The sequence below is a fragment of the Gopherus evgoodei genome, chromosome 15 (assembly GCF_007399415.2).
Source record: "Gopherus evgoodei ecotype Sinaloan lineage chromosome 15, rGopEvg1_v1.p, whole genome shotgun sequence".
Taxonomy (NCBI): Eukaryota; Metazoa; Chordata; order Testudines; family Testudinidae; genus Gopherus; species Gopherus evgoodei.
Window position 1 is genome coordinate 19842870 of NC_044336.1, and position 13963 is coordinate 19856832.

General features: G+C 43.5%; 1 protein-coding gene across 1 annotated transcript; it reads right to left on the reverse strand.

Moving 5' to 3' along the window:
* Positions 1–308: 308 nt before the first annotated feature.
* On the reverse strand, positions 309–8641 carry C15H17orf67 (chromosome 15 C17orf67 homolog). The gene is made up of 4 exons (XM_030534631.1): positions 8590–8641; positions 7741–7841; positions 2268–2410; positions 309–690 (listed from the first exon to the last, which is right to left on the reverse strand). The coding sequence occupies exons 1-3, from the start codon at positions 8639–8641 to the stop codon at positions 2294–2296; spliced, it is 270 nt and encodes an 89-aa protein (XP_030390491.1). The 3' UTR covers positions 309–690; positions 2268–2293.
* Positions 8642–13963: the final 5322 nt, after the last annotated feature.

The following is a 13963-nucleotide window of genomic DNA, read 5'->3' on the forward strand; positions in this document are numbered from 1 at the left end:
CATACACCCAGTCTATACATTTCCTCTATCATGCTTTGCCCCAGTGAATAACATGCACGGTTAATATGGTAAATATCGAGCCACACCTGACTGATTTTATCAACACACATCGTCTGATTTCGGTGTAACAAAATCAAATGTCAGTGGATTTGATTTGAGCTTTTATTATGACATAGTAGGTGAAATAACTTGCGAGACAACTAACATAAAAGGTTAATGCTGCATAAATGTTGTGCTTACTACAATATTATTAAAACTGCAGAAATTCTATAATCCAAAACCCCAAAGGGTGGCAGCCTCATCATGTTTTTATTTTCCATTCGTATTTATTCCTTTCTCTTAAAGCCTCCTCCTGCTTCAGTATATACTAAGATAGTGCCCCAAATAAACATGTTCTAAGACAAGTTGGTGACTTATTCTGCCCCATTTCTAAAATCTTAGGAGAAGCCCTAGATTCATGCATATAAACCATTCGCTTACCGCTGGGTTGAAAAATTATGGTGATCTACATGAGTCAATGAAATTGTTTTAAATATGTCTGATTACAAAAGAAAGCCTTGCTACATGCTAAGTTTGCTCAATATTCCAAAGACATTCAGCTCGATCGTTAGTACATAGCAGATGCTGGATGAACCTCGTCCTGTTTAACATAATCATAGACCGTTTCCTCTTAAACACACCTGGGGAGATCTGGAAAAGGAGTGGGGAAATATTGTTAAAACACAGAAAGACGGGTTGTCAATATTAAGAACGTACATAGCGCTTCACATCTTCTAAGTGATGGACAAACAGTAATTTTCACAATACCCCCACACTGGGAGCAAGGGTAAAATTGGACCAGCTGCTACACTTTTTGGATGCTGCCATCTTATGTCCCAGAATCAAAGCTTTTGGGTTTTGTTTTTTTTAAAGGGCCAGATCTTCCACTTTTGTAAGTTGGTGTTTTTCCACTGAAGCGCCAGATTTTCAAAGGTATTTAGGCACCTACAGATGCACATGTCCAGCAGCCTAGTGAGATTTTATGGGTTAGGTGGCTAATTCCCACTGTACTCAGCAAGAGTTAGGCACTTTTGAAAATCCCACTAGGTGCTTTTTTAGGCACCTAAATACCCTTGAAAATCTGTTCCTACGGCTATATCTATACTACAGCCTCTGTCAGCATAACTTATGTCACTCATGGTTGTGAATAAACCACCCCCTGAGCAACATAAGTTACACCAACATAAGTGCTCATAGGCACAGCGCCATGTCAGTGGGAGAGCACAACTGCTATGAAACTATGGTACCTGAGACACCACAGAACAAGCCCAACTCTTTGTAGGATCAGGCATATGAAGCAGAATCTCAGATACCACCACGTGCTTGTTGCTAAATGTTGCCTTTTTAATGATGACTACTGTGAGTGTCATACTGCCACAATCCAGGTGCCTAGAACTGTGCAAATAATCACAAGGTATAAACAGATGAGCAGGACAAGGAGTGCAGGGAGGTCAGGAGCTGTATTAATGAGTGCTGCTAGGCAGTCATCAACTTACTCCCAGGTAGAAGGGGATTATGTAGTCAAGTACTTTATTAGCATGACAAGAATCAGGCATAAACTCCTGTTCCCTCAGACATGCCCACTGTCCACTTTTCCCTTCTCCTTTTTGTATCCTGTGCATTTGCAAAGAAGAGAGCAGGTGCACAGAGAACATGAGACTGCCTATGCTCAGCATAGAGTTGTATGAATAGTGAATAACCTTATTTACACCCATGTCTTGTCTCCACTAACACGTGCCACAGAATGCAACAGCCATACACAGTCTGCTGCTCCCTGTACCAACATCTGTATGATCAGGTGAACTGAAGTCCGTACAACTCTGTGCTATAAGGCAGCAGAGTAGTTGTGGTGTCCAGAAGATTTTAAGTGTATGCTTGATTATTTCAGCTTTAACTTGCACCCTGGATAGTAACCACTGAATAATTTACCGAGGCTTGTGGAGGATTCTCCATCACTGACCACTTTTAAATCCAGATAGGATGTTTTTCTAAATGATTTGCTCTAAAAATTATTTTGGGAAAGTTCTCTGGCCTGTGCAGTACAGGAGGTCAGACCAGATGATCACAGTGGTCCCCTCTGGTCTGAGAATCTATGAAAAAATAACATTCTGTGCCAAATTCTCTGCAGGTGTGAACAGACATAACTCATTGACTTCAGTATATACCAGCAGAGAATTCGTCCCTTTATTTTGAAGGAACTATGATGCTTCACAAAGGAGAACACATACCAGTAACTGGGGGGAAAACAAACCCTTTAGACTGGATGAACTAAATTCCTGTTGCAATGTGGGTAGCAGTGTGGATTTAACCAATGCTCAAGGAATTGTTCTTCTGATCTCTGCTCCAAGCGCTGGAGGTAAAGCATGTGTTCCTGTTTTGAGAAAAGAAAACAGCCTTAAACTTGTGTATTCACTCAATTCTGGTGTAAGCCCATTGAATTCAGTGGGATTTCACACCTTACAAAGGGGCTGAATTTAACCCAGAGAGTGAAGCTATGTCACCTTGAAAATAGCCTGCAAATCAGGCTGATCAAATCTCACCATTGTTACTGCATTCCATGAATACTCCTGTTAGTGTTTGCTACATTATGGACCATGTTTTTACAGGCAGATATTTGCATTAGTGCTAAGAGAGAAATTTGCATGGACACTATGTTTTTTTTAAAATACACACACTAAAGCTTCTGCTGACCCAGGGGGTGGACATGGATTTTTGCAGGAACATCTACAGCAGTTTAAAACCATGGAATGATTCCGGATCACTGAGTAGTTCTAAAGGAGATTCTGGTAAGTACCAGTCATTCACTGATCTTCCTTACGAGATCGATAAAATTCTATGTTTCTTCCATGTAAGTAAATCGAATGTATTGGTATGACACTCCCCGACCCTTTAAAAGGGTTCTAGTTCACAAGTGTAATCAGCTTTCCTGCAAACATTAACAATTCTCTCTCTCTGTTTTCATTGTACATTTGAACATTACCATCAGACCAACATATATCATGCTGAACTTTTATATTGCACGTTCTCTACTATCACCTGTTGTAACCTCATCTGGATATGGATCACCTAGCTAACAGAGAAATGCCAGCCTATTTTCAGTGTCACTTCTTCCCCATCCTGGGTGATTTTTGAGGTCTGATATCTCACAACCCATCAGGGCTAGAAAGAATTGCCATATATCCCAGGTTTTCAGTGGTGTACTATGACTTGTGGTGGTCAATGAGATGTAATTCTTTGGGGTGGGCACTAGTCCCTTGGATGTGTTCAGTATCCTCAGCTAGTTTATCCCTGAAGAGAAAGGTAGTTTGCAGTATCCCTTCCCATCCAAAAACTCCCAAGGTCTATTATGTGTGATGCTTTCCCAAAGTTATCTGATTCTGTTTCTTCCCCAGTTTTATGCTTATAAACTCTATTCACACTGAAATCCCAATTTGTTTTCTGAATGACCTTACATATATAGACTGTACATGTACAGTAGCAATGAATTGCTTACTTCCTTATTTGACAAAAGCACCATCTGTTATGTCATCAATAATTAGCACAAATCTAATAGTGCTACTTAGACTGTGCTCCCTCAGCCAGCAGGCTGGCCTTCTCTAGAGAGATATATGCTCCAAAACATTGTTTGACCCAAAGTACTTGGCATGTCCCTTTAAGCATATTATGATATAGGCCACTTATCAGTTCTGGCGGTATTAGTCCTCTGTTTGAACTGAACATTATACCTTAAACCTAGGGCACCAGATTCAGGATGCAAGAGAGATGAGGTAAGCATCAGAATATACTGGCTGAAATTTTTAAAGCTGCCTACTGGGTTTTCATGCTTCAATAGGTATCCAAATCGCCTATGCAGAATGGAAAACTCAGCCAACAGCATTATAAGTGGAGAAAGTAGGACCACAGAAGTAAAAAAATAATTCAGGCCTGGTCCAGCATCCTTGAAGTTAATAAGAGTTTTGTCATTGACCTCAATGGGCGGAGGCCCTAAATAAGTAAAGGCAGAGGTGAAATGAGTCACATGGCAATAATCACAGGCACTACCAAAGTCCATTTCAGAAATAGGGAGCTTTTAAAACTACCTTTGGAATTTACTTGCAACTGTCTTGAGAAAAAAAATATTGGCCAGCAATATCTGTTGTACTTTCTGCCAAAGTGGAGACTTCCTCAATCTGCTGATTCACTAAAGAGCGAATTTATTTATACCACTCCCATTCCTGTGGTATCTGATCTCCGCTGAAGTTAATTAGAAGCCTCCCAGTCGACTTCACTGGGAGCAGGAGCAGACCCCCTCGTTTTCAGTAGTTCCCCAAAATAAAATCTAGCTATGCCCAGTGCATTTTCACCATTCAGAAATGAAAACCCTCAGCAATCATTAGATCTCTCCAAAGGCAGGCAGCCGAGAAATGGGTTCCTTTCACAGCTGAATGTACTACTCTACAGCCACAACTTCAATCAATTTGATGTGAGATACAAAGGCAGTGACTCGCCGGTGGAGTAGCGACTAGTTTCTGTTATGAAATTTTAAATAAAAGGTGTTTGAAAAAAATAGCTTTCGCACAAAATGAAATATGTGTGATTGTTCCCCACCTAAAGCCAGTCTACACTGGTTATAGTCATTGCGTCAGAACATGTTTTCTTACCAGGGGTCCTTAAATTTCATTGCACCACGACCCCCTTCTGACAACAAAAATTAATGCACAACCCCAGGAGGGGGGACCAAAGCCTGAACCTGCCTGAGCCCCACTGCCCCGAGGGGGAGGGGAAACCAAAGCCCAAGGGCTTCAGCCTCAGCTTGAAGTTCTGTAGCGTAAGCTCTGCCAGCCAGGGCTGAAGGCTCGGCCTTTGGTCCTGAGTTGGGGGGCTTGGTCTTTGGCTTCGGCCCTGGGCAGTGGGGCTCGGGCTTTGGCCGCAGGCTCCAGCAAGTCTAATGCCAGCCCTGATAGCCCCATTAAAACAGGGTCACGACACACTTTGGGGTCCCTATCCACAGTCTGAGAACCAAATCCAATACTTTTTCCCAGTAGTAGTAGACAACACCTCAGGTGCTCTGCTTCCCCAGTCCTCAATTGTCCCAACAGTTTCATGCAGGGTGGTAAAATATTTGCCTAGCTTTGATACTAACTCATATGTTCTCGGAGTGGTGAGGAGGGAATACACAGACACCTGTCGTTGGCTGCAAATTTTTTTTTGGTTAGTTGCAGTGGTGGTGAGGGGGAAAGGCTTGTGTCAAAAAGAAAAAACTGCTGACAGGTTGAACAATAGCTGTCATTTAAACTAGGCACATTAAACGCCTCTCCTTAGAGAATGTAGTTATAATGGAAATGGCCAATAAACCTTCCCTTTAGCACCCTAAGTAAAATGCACTAATGAAATCAGCTGTCTCATCGAATCCTGGCTGCTTTGGGAGTCAGATGAAATACAGATCTTTTCCTTAGAGTCTATATTAAAGGTAAAATCCTTCCTATTTAATTTGCACTAGGTTTAATCATCCATCAATTTTTAAACCAGCTATATTTTCTCATTAGCACACATGCTCTGCAAAGGGATGGTTGATTAATTGCTCTTCAAAGCTTAGCACAACTAAAAGGACTGTAGAGAGACAAGGTGGGTGACGTTAATAGCGTTTATTGGACCAACTTCTGTTGGTGAGAGAGATGAGCTATTGAGTTTACATAGAGTTCTTCCTCAGCCCTGACTGAGCATGAGCTGGCTTAATACATGTACCATTTATTTAAAATAAATTAACAGAGGTAGTTTAGCAAGTGTGTTCATCCCAGTGTAAATTTCACCCTGGTGCAAAAGGACTCCTTAAACTCTGTGGTCAGACTGTGCAAGAGGCTGCTGGAGATACACAAGGGAATCTCTGCACCTCTTATGTGCAGAGAAGGGGAAATCTCCATTCTCAGCATAGACTGGTATGGAAAACAGATGAGAAAATGTTTTTTTTTTCTTCTGGAAAATTTAAATTTTTCATCAAAAACCAAAGATGGGGGGAGTTTAATGAAACGTTGCCATTTTCTGTGGGAAAGATGATTTTGTCTAAAACCTAATGTTTCATTGAAAGAAAAAGCTTCAACAGAAAAATTTCAACCAGCCCTAATGGCATGGGAAGTGGCACTGGGGAGAGGGCAAGGCCAGACCAGCAATGAACAAAGATCCACTGCTGTGTGGCTCCTGTAGCCTTAAAACCCCCCTGCCAGTGAAGACAAGAGGCTGTGGTCATTATTCTTGCTCATTACTGGGACTTGCTGTGAAGGCTGTGTGAATTTCACCTATCTGGATCACAAGTTCTATGTAACATGCTGTTGTGCAGGAATTTATCCAATCCATTTTTTTCTGATCTATTCTATTACATTTAATAGCCATCCTGGTGTTGCTGCATATCATTTTAGGTGGAACCTGGATTCCTGCTAATGTCCTGCCCCTGAATGAGGCTGCTTTGACCGTACTTTGAAACCAGTATAATCCTGGATGTTGAGGTCAGCTGGGGAGCCTATGGCCAGTGGTTTTTGCTGCATTTGGCCATGTAGGGTACGGCTCCCATTGTCTCAGGTCGGTGGGGCACTCTGATGTTGGAAGAGTCATTGTGTCAGGATTGATGTGGTGATGCCAATGTGGTGGACAAAGAGGAGAGTGTGTAAGTGGGCAGAGTTGTAAATTCAGCTCTCCCTGGCTGCCAGATGGGTTATTCCTGACTAGTATGCACTAACCAGGGGATAGAGGGAACTACCACCCTTCCCCAACCACATGCTCTGTACACACTGGGCTCAAGTCTGCAAGGTGCTGAGCGTCCTCAACTCCCACTGACATGAGGTGTACTCAGCATCTTGTCAGATTGAGCCCATTATGCTCATCATATGTGCACAGTATATTGTCCGCTTTCTGGCTTCTGTGGCTTTTAGCCTCTTTACAACCATATAATTTTAACACCATATATTTACTTTGGAGAGAAATGTGCAGTAATTTTTAAATACTGTAAGTAGCTTTTGAGAAGTCTGGGGCTGTATCACACATCCTGTCAAAAGCAAGTAAAACAGAAGGGTCCTCTCTGTCTTTTTTTTTTTATTTTTCTTTGTATTTTTAATGTGTTAAATAAGTAAATAATAGCAAATATTATGTGAAAAAAACATACAGTTACTTTACTCTAACAATTAAAGTGACTACTCTCATAATATATAAACCTATCCCTAGCACTTGTAGAAAAAATTAATGGATGCAGCTAAATGGATTTTAAAGTCAGTTCTGAGCTACCTAAATCTCCACACTGACCACTGACACCTGCATCCCTCTGCCAGCTTTCAGTGCAAAATGTAAAGCAAGCAAACTACACTTTGTACTGCAGAGTTTAATTTTTCAGAAATAACATGATGAACTAAACATTTGTACAGACGAGATGCTATCTTTTGATCAATAATTGATTCTACACTTTAAAATGATGACCGACGTAGATTATAGATAACCCCCACACTTCGCAGATATGTACAGTCCCGAGATATTCATCATTCAGAGAATGCTATCCAACAGTAGTTTAAAGAGCGAAAAGGGGTTTACAAAATATTTCAGTCCATTGTTTAAAAGAGTCGAGTTTGCAACCAGATACACTGATTGAGTAGAATCCTATCTATGCAAATACAACATTAAGCACAATATACAATGAACTGTTCTAGTGTATTCGTTTTTAAAAGAAAAATTAAAAATCACCCTCATTGGCTCATCAGGGAAACCAGCTTTTCTTGGTCTATCTTCACGACGGGTTCTCAGAATCTGTTTAGCTTCTTTTTCAGTCAAAATTGGTGAAGTATCTAAAGGGAGAGGGAGGAAGAAATAAAGTATGAAATTAACACGAAGTTAATATTTTATCTTTCAGGTCCATGGTGAAATGTTTTCAGGTCTGATTTTTGTCAATACACAAAGTGTTCTTTCATTACAGCCCCTTCCCAGGGGATATTGCATTCCAGAAGAGATGAGTGGAATTTTAAACCATTTTTATAATATACTTGTGTTTTTTATAAGCTAATGCTACTAACAATACGCAAAACCTTCTCAGAACACCATATTATAACAGTCCTTCCCAAAATTAGAAAACTATAACTGCATCTACCTATTTAATATTTGTATTAATCCTGCCAGTTTTTTGTTAAACTGATTTCTATGTTGCACTATTTTTAGGGCTATTTTTCAAACCAAAGCTAACTACTCTGACTTTCGTTGAAATAAATATTAAGACAAAGAAATTGCATTAAATGGTGAAATAGTCAAGGATATTAAATATGTAGATTTATAAATGAAAACATCTTTCTTTTTAATCAATAAATGACTCCAAGGTTGTGATATAGAGATAAAAATGCCTGTATGGTAGTATGATTGTTAAAAATAAAATTACTGGAAGGCTGCAGTATAACATGATATTTAATACCATTATATGGTAACAGGTAAAAAAAAAAAAGCAAATATTAAGATACCTAAATACAAGATTAAAACATTAATATTATCATCATACGCACTCCAGCTCTATGAACATTAGCTGATTTGTTCGATATGAACTCCTACCTGTAAAAATAGTCAAGATGACCAAAATGAAGATAAACACAAGTAACTTCATTTTGATTCTGCTTTCTCTCAGCCTGTTCCAAAATGAATAACACTGACTGAGGTATTAGCCTATTTGAAGCAGCTACGTCAGTCACAGATGTTTGTTTATGCTTTGACTAATTTGACTTACAGTATGATTTGGACTTTGAAGACATCTGGGTCTAAGTTTTGAATACGGCTATTATCAGCTTAAACATTCTCTGTTCCTGACTGAAAGAAAATAGAAAAGCTTACTATTCCACTGCAGGTTTCCAAGTTATACTAGATATTTTAACTCTGTGAAGATAAAACACGTTGCATTACATTCAGCATGGCAAGGTATGGTTTTAATAGTGTGATTCAAGTGAAATAATAATTAAAAAAACAAACAAACCTAGACTCTTGAGCTTTAATTTGGCAGGCAGCCAGTGAGGGCCCCTGTGTCAAAGGGTGCTGCATATATGACCTTATTCAAGCACAAAGTTGCATCTTAATATGTTGGTTTAATTCTTGAAAAGCTGAACTACCATAGCTAAAGTATGGAGAGTTTATCAAATGGACAGAATCATGGAAATTAATACTCAGTTAATTCTACTGTTTGCAAGGAAAGTCAGAAATGGACAAGATTGTAAATATCCTTGCTAGTAAACATAACCTGATAGGAAAAGGACACACCTGGCAGATGTTAGAGAACAACCAGATTTCTAAAGAATTAGCTTACCGGTTTCTGCCTTTTTAAAAACTGAATTTTTGTACTTCCCTCAAAGTGCAATGTGACAGACATTCTGAACCATCCACACAACACCCAGTAGTTTTTAGGATGAGAAATAACTTTTCCCTGTGAAACTCCACTGGGTGTAATGTAGTCAGAAAGCAACAACTCAGTTTATAGCTCAAGTAGGACTGCAATGATTAGCACCCACTCCAGAGGGAAGAGTACCACCAACTGAATCACCACCACCATGCTTCCAGCAGCACCTGGATTTCACTTGGAGATCTCCCAACCAGGCCCTACACTTCTTAGCTTATAAAATCTGACACTCACAGGCTAGCATGGTGCAGCTGCCACTGTAAAGGTTGACCCCACTCAAAGTAGCCAGTGAAGTGAAGCAGTGAAATCTAGTGAACTAAGCATAGAGCCAGGGCTTCCCAGAAGGGGGGGCAAGTGGGGCAATTTGCCCCAGACCCTGCAGAGGCCCCCATATTATAGAATATAGTATTCTATAATATTGCAACTTTTTTATGGAAGGGGCCCCCAAAATTGCTTTTCCCCAGGCCCCCTGAACCCTCTGGGCAGCCCTGCATAGAGCTAGTAGCAAGGAACTCCTGAGTTCCAGTCCCAACTCTGTCACAGACCTATTGTGTGGCTATGCTCAAAAAGGCCAGGAGTTTTCAAAAGTAGCCACTAATTTTGGGTACCTTGATTTTTCAGTGCACAACTTGATAGACTTACAGCCTGACTTCCAATGAATGAATTACGTATTGTTAGGGCCCTACCAAATTCCCGGCCATGAGAAATGCGTCACATACCATGAAATCTGGTCTCCCTCGGTGAAATCTGGTCTTTTGTGTGCTTTTACCCTATGCTATACAATTTCCTGGGGGGAGACCAACATTTCTCAAACTGGGGGTTCTCACCCAAGAGGGAGTTGCAGGGGGTTTGCGGTATTGCAACCCTTATTCTTTGCTGCCTTCAGAGCTGGGTGGCCAGAGAGTGGAGGTTGTTGGCCGGGTGTCCAGCTGTGAAGGCAGTGTGCCACCAGCAATACCATTCCATGCCACCCTTACTTCTGTGCTACTGCCTTCAGAGCTGGGTTCCTGGCCAGCAGCCACCACTCTCCAGCCACCCAGCTGTGAAGAGAGCCCCCACCAGCAGTAGCAGAAGTAAGGGTAGCAGTACCGCAACCTCCCCTACAATAACCTGGCGACCCTGCCACAACTCCTATTTGGGTCAGGACCCCTACAATTACACCACCATGAAAATTCAGATTTACATATCTGAAATCATGAAATTCATGATTTTTAAAATCCTATGACCATGAAATTGACCAAAATGGACTGTGAATTTGATAGGACCCTACGTATTGCATAGTGTGAATTACGTAATTATAAAGATTTTTTTTTCTGGGTACTGACCTTTTTGTTCTCTCTTATTGCCATTTTCCTTCATCTACAATAAAAGTCATTCAGCCTGAACGTTTATGAAAACACATTTGCTTGGGTACAGACTGTTCAAAGAAAATAAGCTCAGATTTATGGAAAGGACAATTCATGTTTAACAAATGTAATTTGGGGAAAAGTTTTGACACACTACCACCTAAAAGACTCTGAGGGGAGTAAGGCACCAAGATGATATTAAACTTCAGTGGCAGTTAGGAGCCTAACTCCCTTAGGCTTGTTTTAAAATCCCAGCCCAGAGGTGGGGAAACTATGGCCCAGGGGCCGCATCCGGCCCTCCAGACATTTTAATCCAGCTCTCAAGCTCCCACCAGGGAGTGGGGTCTGGGGCTTGCCGTGCTCTGGCACTCCAGCTGAGGAGCGGGATCAGGGCTTTGCCCCATTCCACACAGCTCCCAGAAGCAGCAGCAGGTCCCTCCTTAAGCTCCTACATGTAGGGGCAGCCAGGGGACTCTGCACACTGCCCCTGCCCCAAGCGCTGCCCCCACAACTCCCATTGGCCAAGAATCCTGGCCAATGGGAGCTGCAGGGCGGTGCCTACAGACAGGGCAGCGCACAGAGTCGCCAGGCCGTGCTGCTGTATAGGAGCTGGAGTGAGGACATGCTGCTGCTTCTGGGAGCTACTTGAGGTAAGCGCTGCCTGGAGACTGCACCCCAGCCCCGTCTCACACCCCAACCCCCCTGCCCCAGCCCTGATCCTGCCCCCACCCACCAAATCCCTCAGTCCCAGCCTGGAGCACCCTCCTGAACTCCCAATCCCTCATCCCCAGCCCCACCCCAGAGCCCGCACCCCCAGCCAAAGCCCTCACCCAATCCTGCACGCCAGCCCCCAATTTTGCGAGCATTCATGTCCCGCCATACAATTTCCATACCCAGATGTGGCCCTCAAGCCAAAAAGTTTGCCCACCTCTGCTATAAGGGTAGTTTAAGGTTGATGTGGTAAATTTGGTATTAATAGGAATATTCTTGGCTGAATGCAAAATTGGCTTAGTCACCAAAATCAAAGTAGTGAGAGACGGAAACTGATCAGATAGGAGCAGTGAGGAAAACAGGATTTATTCATACAGACATAATCAGGAGAAAGCAGACTGGAACAATGTAAGGAGATGCTGAGTTTGGGTTGGTCCCTTACTGCAAGAAATTTAATTTAAAATGGAAAAAATAGGGACAAGGACAGTGTAGATTAGAAAAATGTATCTATGTTCTAGCTATCTGTAAAGGCTACAAACACTAGGATTTCATTTTCTGGAAAATAAGAGATTGAGTCAAATTCAGGCCACCTCTTCTGCAAAGGTGTAAGTGGCAGAAAGATAAACTGGGAGGGAAACAGTAGGGCACCAGTATTTTGCTCTGCTGTTTCAGGCTTTCACAAACCCCAATTACTGGAGGCAGAAAGAGGGCGGAGTGCTGTGGGAGAGGTCATGGTTAGCACATGTTAGTGCAACACTACTTAGCCCAGCATCCCTTATACTTTAGGCTGGTGATTTCTATCCTTGACAGCACAACTCAGCAGAGGAGATGTGCACAGAGCTGCAACTTGGTCAAAGGCTGAGTCCACGGTATTTTTGCTGCTTTTTTATACAACCATTTTGTTTCACAAAATTGAATCAGACCTAAAAAGAGAATACCACCAACGTTGTAGTGAGCAGCCTCAGAATACAGAAAGGGTGGATTCCAGGAAACTGACAGAGGATGACAAGCTCAAGAACAAGAATATAAACTGAAACTAAAAACAGAGGGGAGTCTTGGTGCAGAATTAAATCTTAATTTCTGTTGACAACTATATAATGGAATTTAGAGATAATTCTTTATACCTGAGGTAATAGAAAGAAAAGTTACAACAGTATAAGCCTACCCACTTAACCTGCAGAAGATACCCTGTGTTTGCTTTGTTCAGGGTCCTCAACTTCTTCTATAGTCTAGCTATTAAATTTGCTCTGGAGTTGATGGACTGCAGTTCTGTGTGAATGGCCAAAAATAAGCCTTTGTTGGGTTCTTGCAAAATCCAACTGGAGCTAAAAAAGGGGAAGCATAAGAATCTTTAATCAGCCAGTACAGTACTTAGGATTTGAGAGATCAGGCAGTGATATTAATGAGTGAAGCCCTGTGCATTGTTTTCAAAACGTGACAGAGCCCTGTGGCAACGTAGGACTGGATTCTGCCTTCAAATGCTAAAAATCTGCGGTGACACTGCTACGCTCGGCACAGTTACTGCTGAATCACACCCATGATGCCCAGAGCAGAATCTGCCCTTGTATCTTTAGATGGATGGACGTTCATAGTGGGGTCTCGCCTTTGTGCCTGAGGGGCCCTTTACTTTGTTTGCAGACCATTCATTTTCAGTCCCTGAACCAGAGGGGCCTTTGCTTTGCCCCTGCCCTGCCTATGAGTCCTCAAGCAGGGCTGCCCTGCCTGCTTCCCCTCCTCTTTCGTGTGCCCCTCTGCTCCTCCAGTTGCCTGCTTCCTCTCCTCTCTCCTGATGCCCCTCCGCCTACTTGCTTCCCCTCCTTGCTCCTGATGCCTCTCCAGCTACCTGCTTCCCCTTCTCTCTCCTGATGTCCCTCTGCCCCTCCAGCCGCCTGCTCCCCCTCCTCTCTGCTGGGCCCCTCCGCCCCTCCAGCCGCCTGCTTCCCCTCCTCTCTGCTGGGCCCCTCCGCCCCTCCAGCTGCCTCTTCCCCTCCTCTCTGCTGGGCCCCTCTGCCCCTCCAGCTGCCTCTTCCCCTCCACTCTGCTGGGCCCCTCTGCCCCTCCAGCTGCCTCTTCCCCTCCTCTCTCCTGGGCCCCTCCATCCCTCCACCTGCCTCTTCCCCTCCTCTCTGCTGGGCCCCTCCGCTCCTCCAGCTGCCTGCTCCCCTCCTCTGCTGGGCCCCTCTGCCCCTCCAGCCGCCTGCTCCCCCTCCTCTCTGCTGGATCCCTCCGCCCCTCCACCCGCCTGCTCCCCCTCCTCTCTGCTGGGCCCCTCCGTCCCTCCAGCCGCCTGCTCCCCCTCCTCTCTGCTGGGCCCCTCCGCCCCTCCAGCCGCCTGCTCCCCCTCCTCTCTGCTGGGCCCCTCCGCCCCTCCAGCCGCCTGCTCCCCCTCCTCTCTGCTGGGCCCCTCCGCCCCTCCAGCCGCCTGCTTCCCCTCCTCTCTGCTGGGCCCCTCCGCCCCTCCAGCCGCCTGCTCCCCCTCCTCTCT

What these genes read in the sequence shown, in the direction of transcription:
- C15H17orf67 (XM_030534631.1), bottom strand. Translation starts at nt 8,641, where the DNA reads ATGAAGTTACTTGTGTTTATCTTCATTTTGGTCATCTTGACTATTTTT. An exon ending in CATCTTGACTATTTTTACAG is followed by an intron (nt 7,842 to 8,589) that starts GTAGGAGTTCAT and finishes CTCTCCCTTTAG; the next exon opens with ATACTTCACCAATTTTGACT. An exon ending in TCCCTGATGAGCCAATGAGG is followed by an intron (nt 2,411 to 7,740) that starts GTGATTTTTAAT and finishes TTCTCAAAACAG; the next exon opens with GAACACATGCTTTACCTCCA.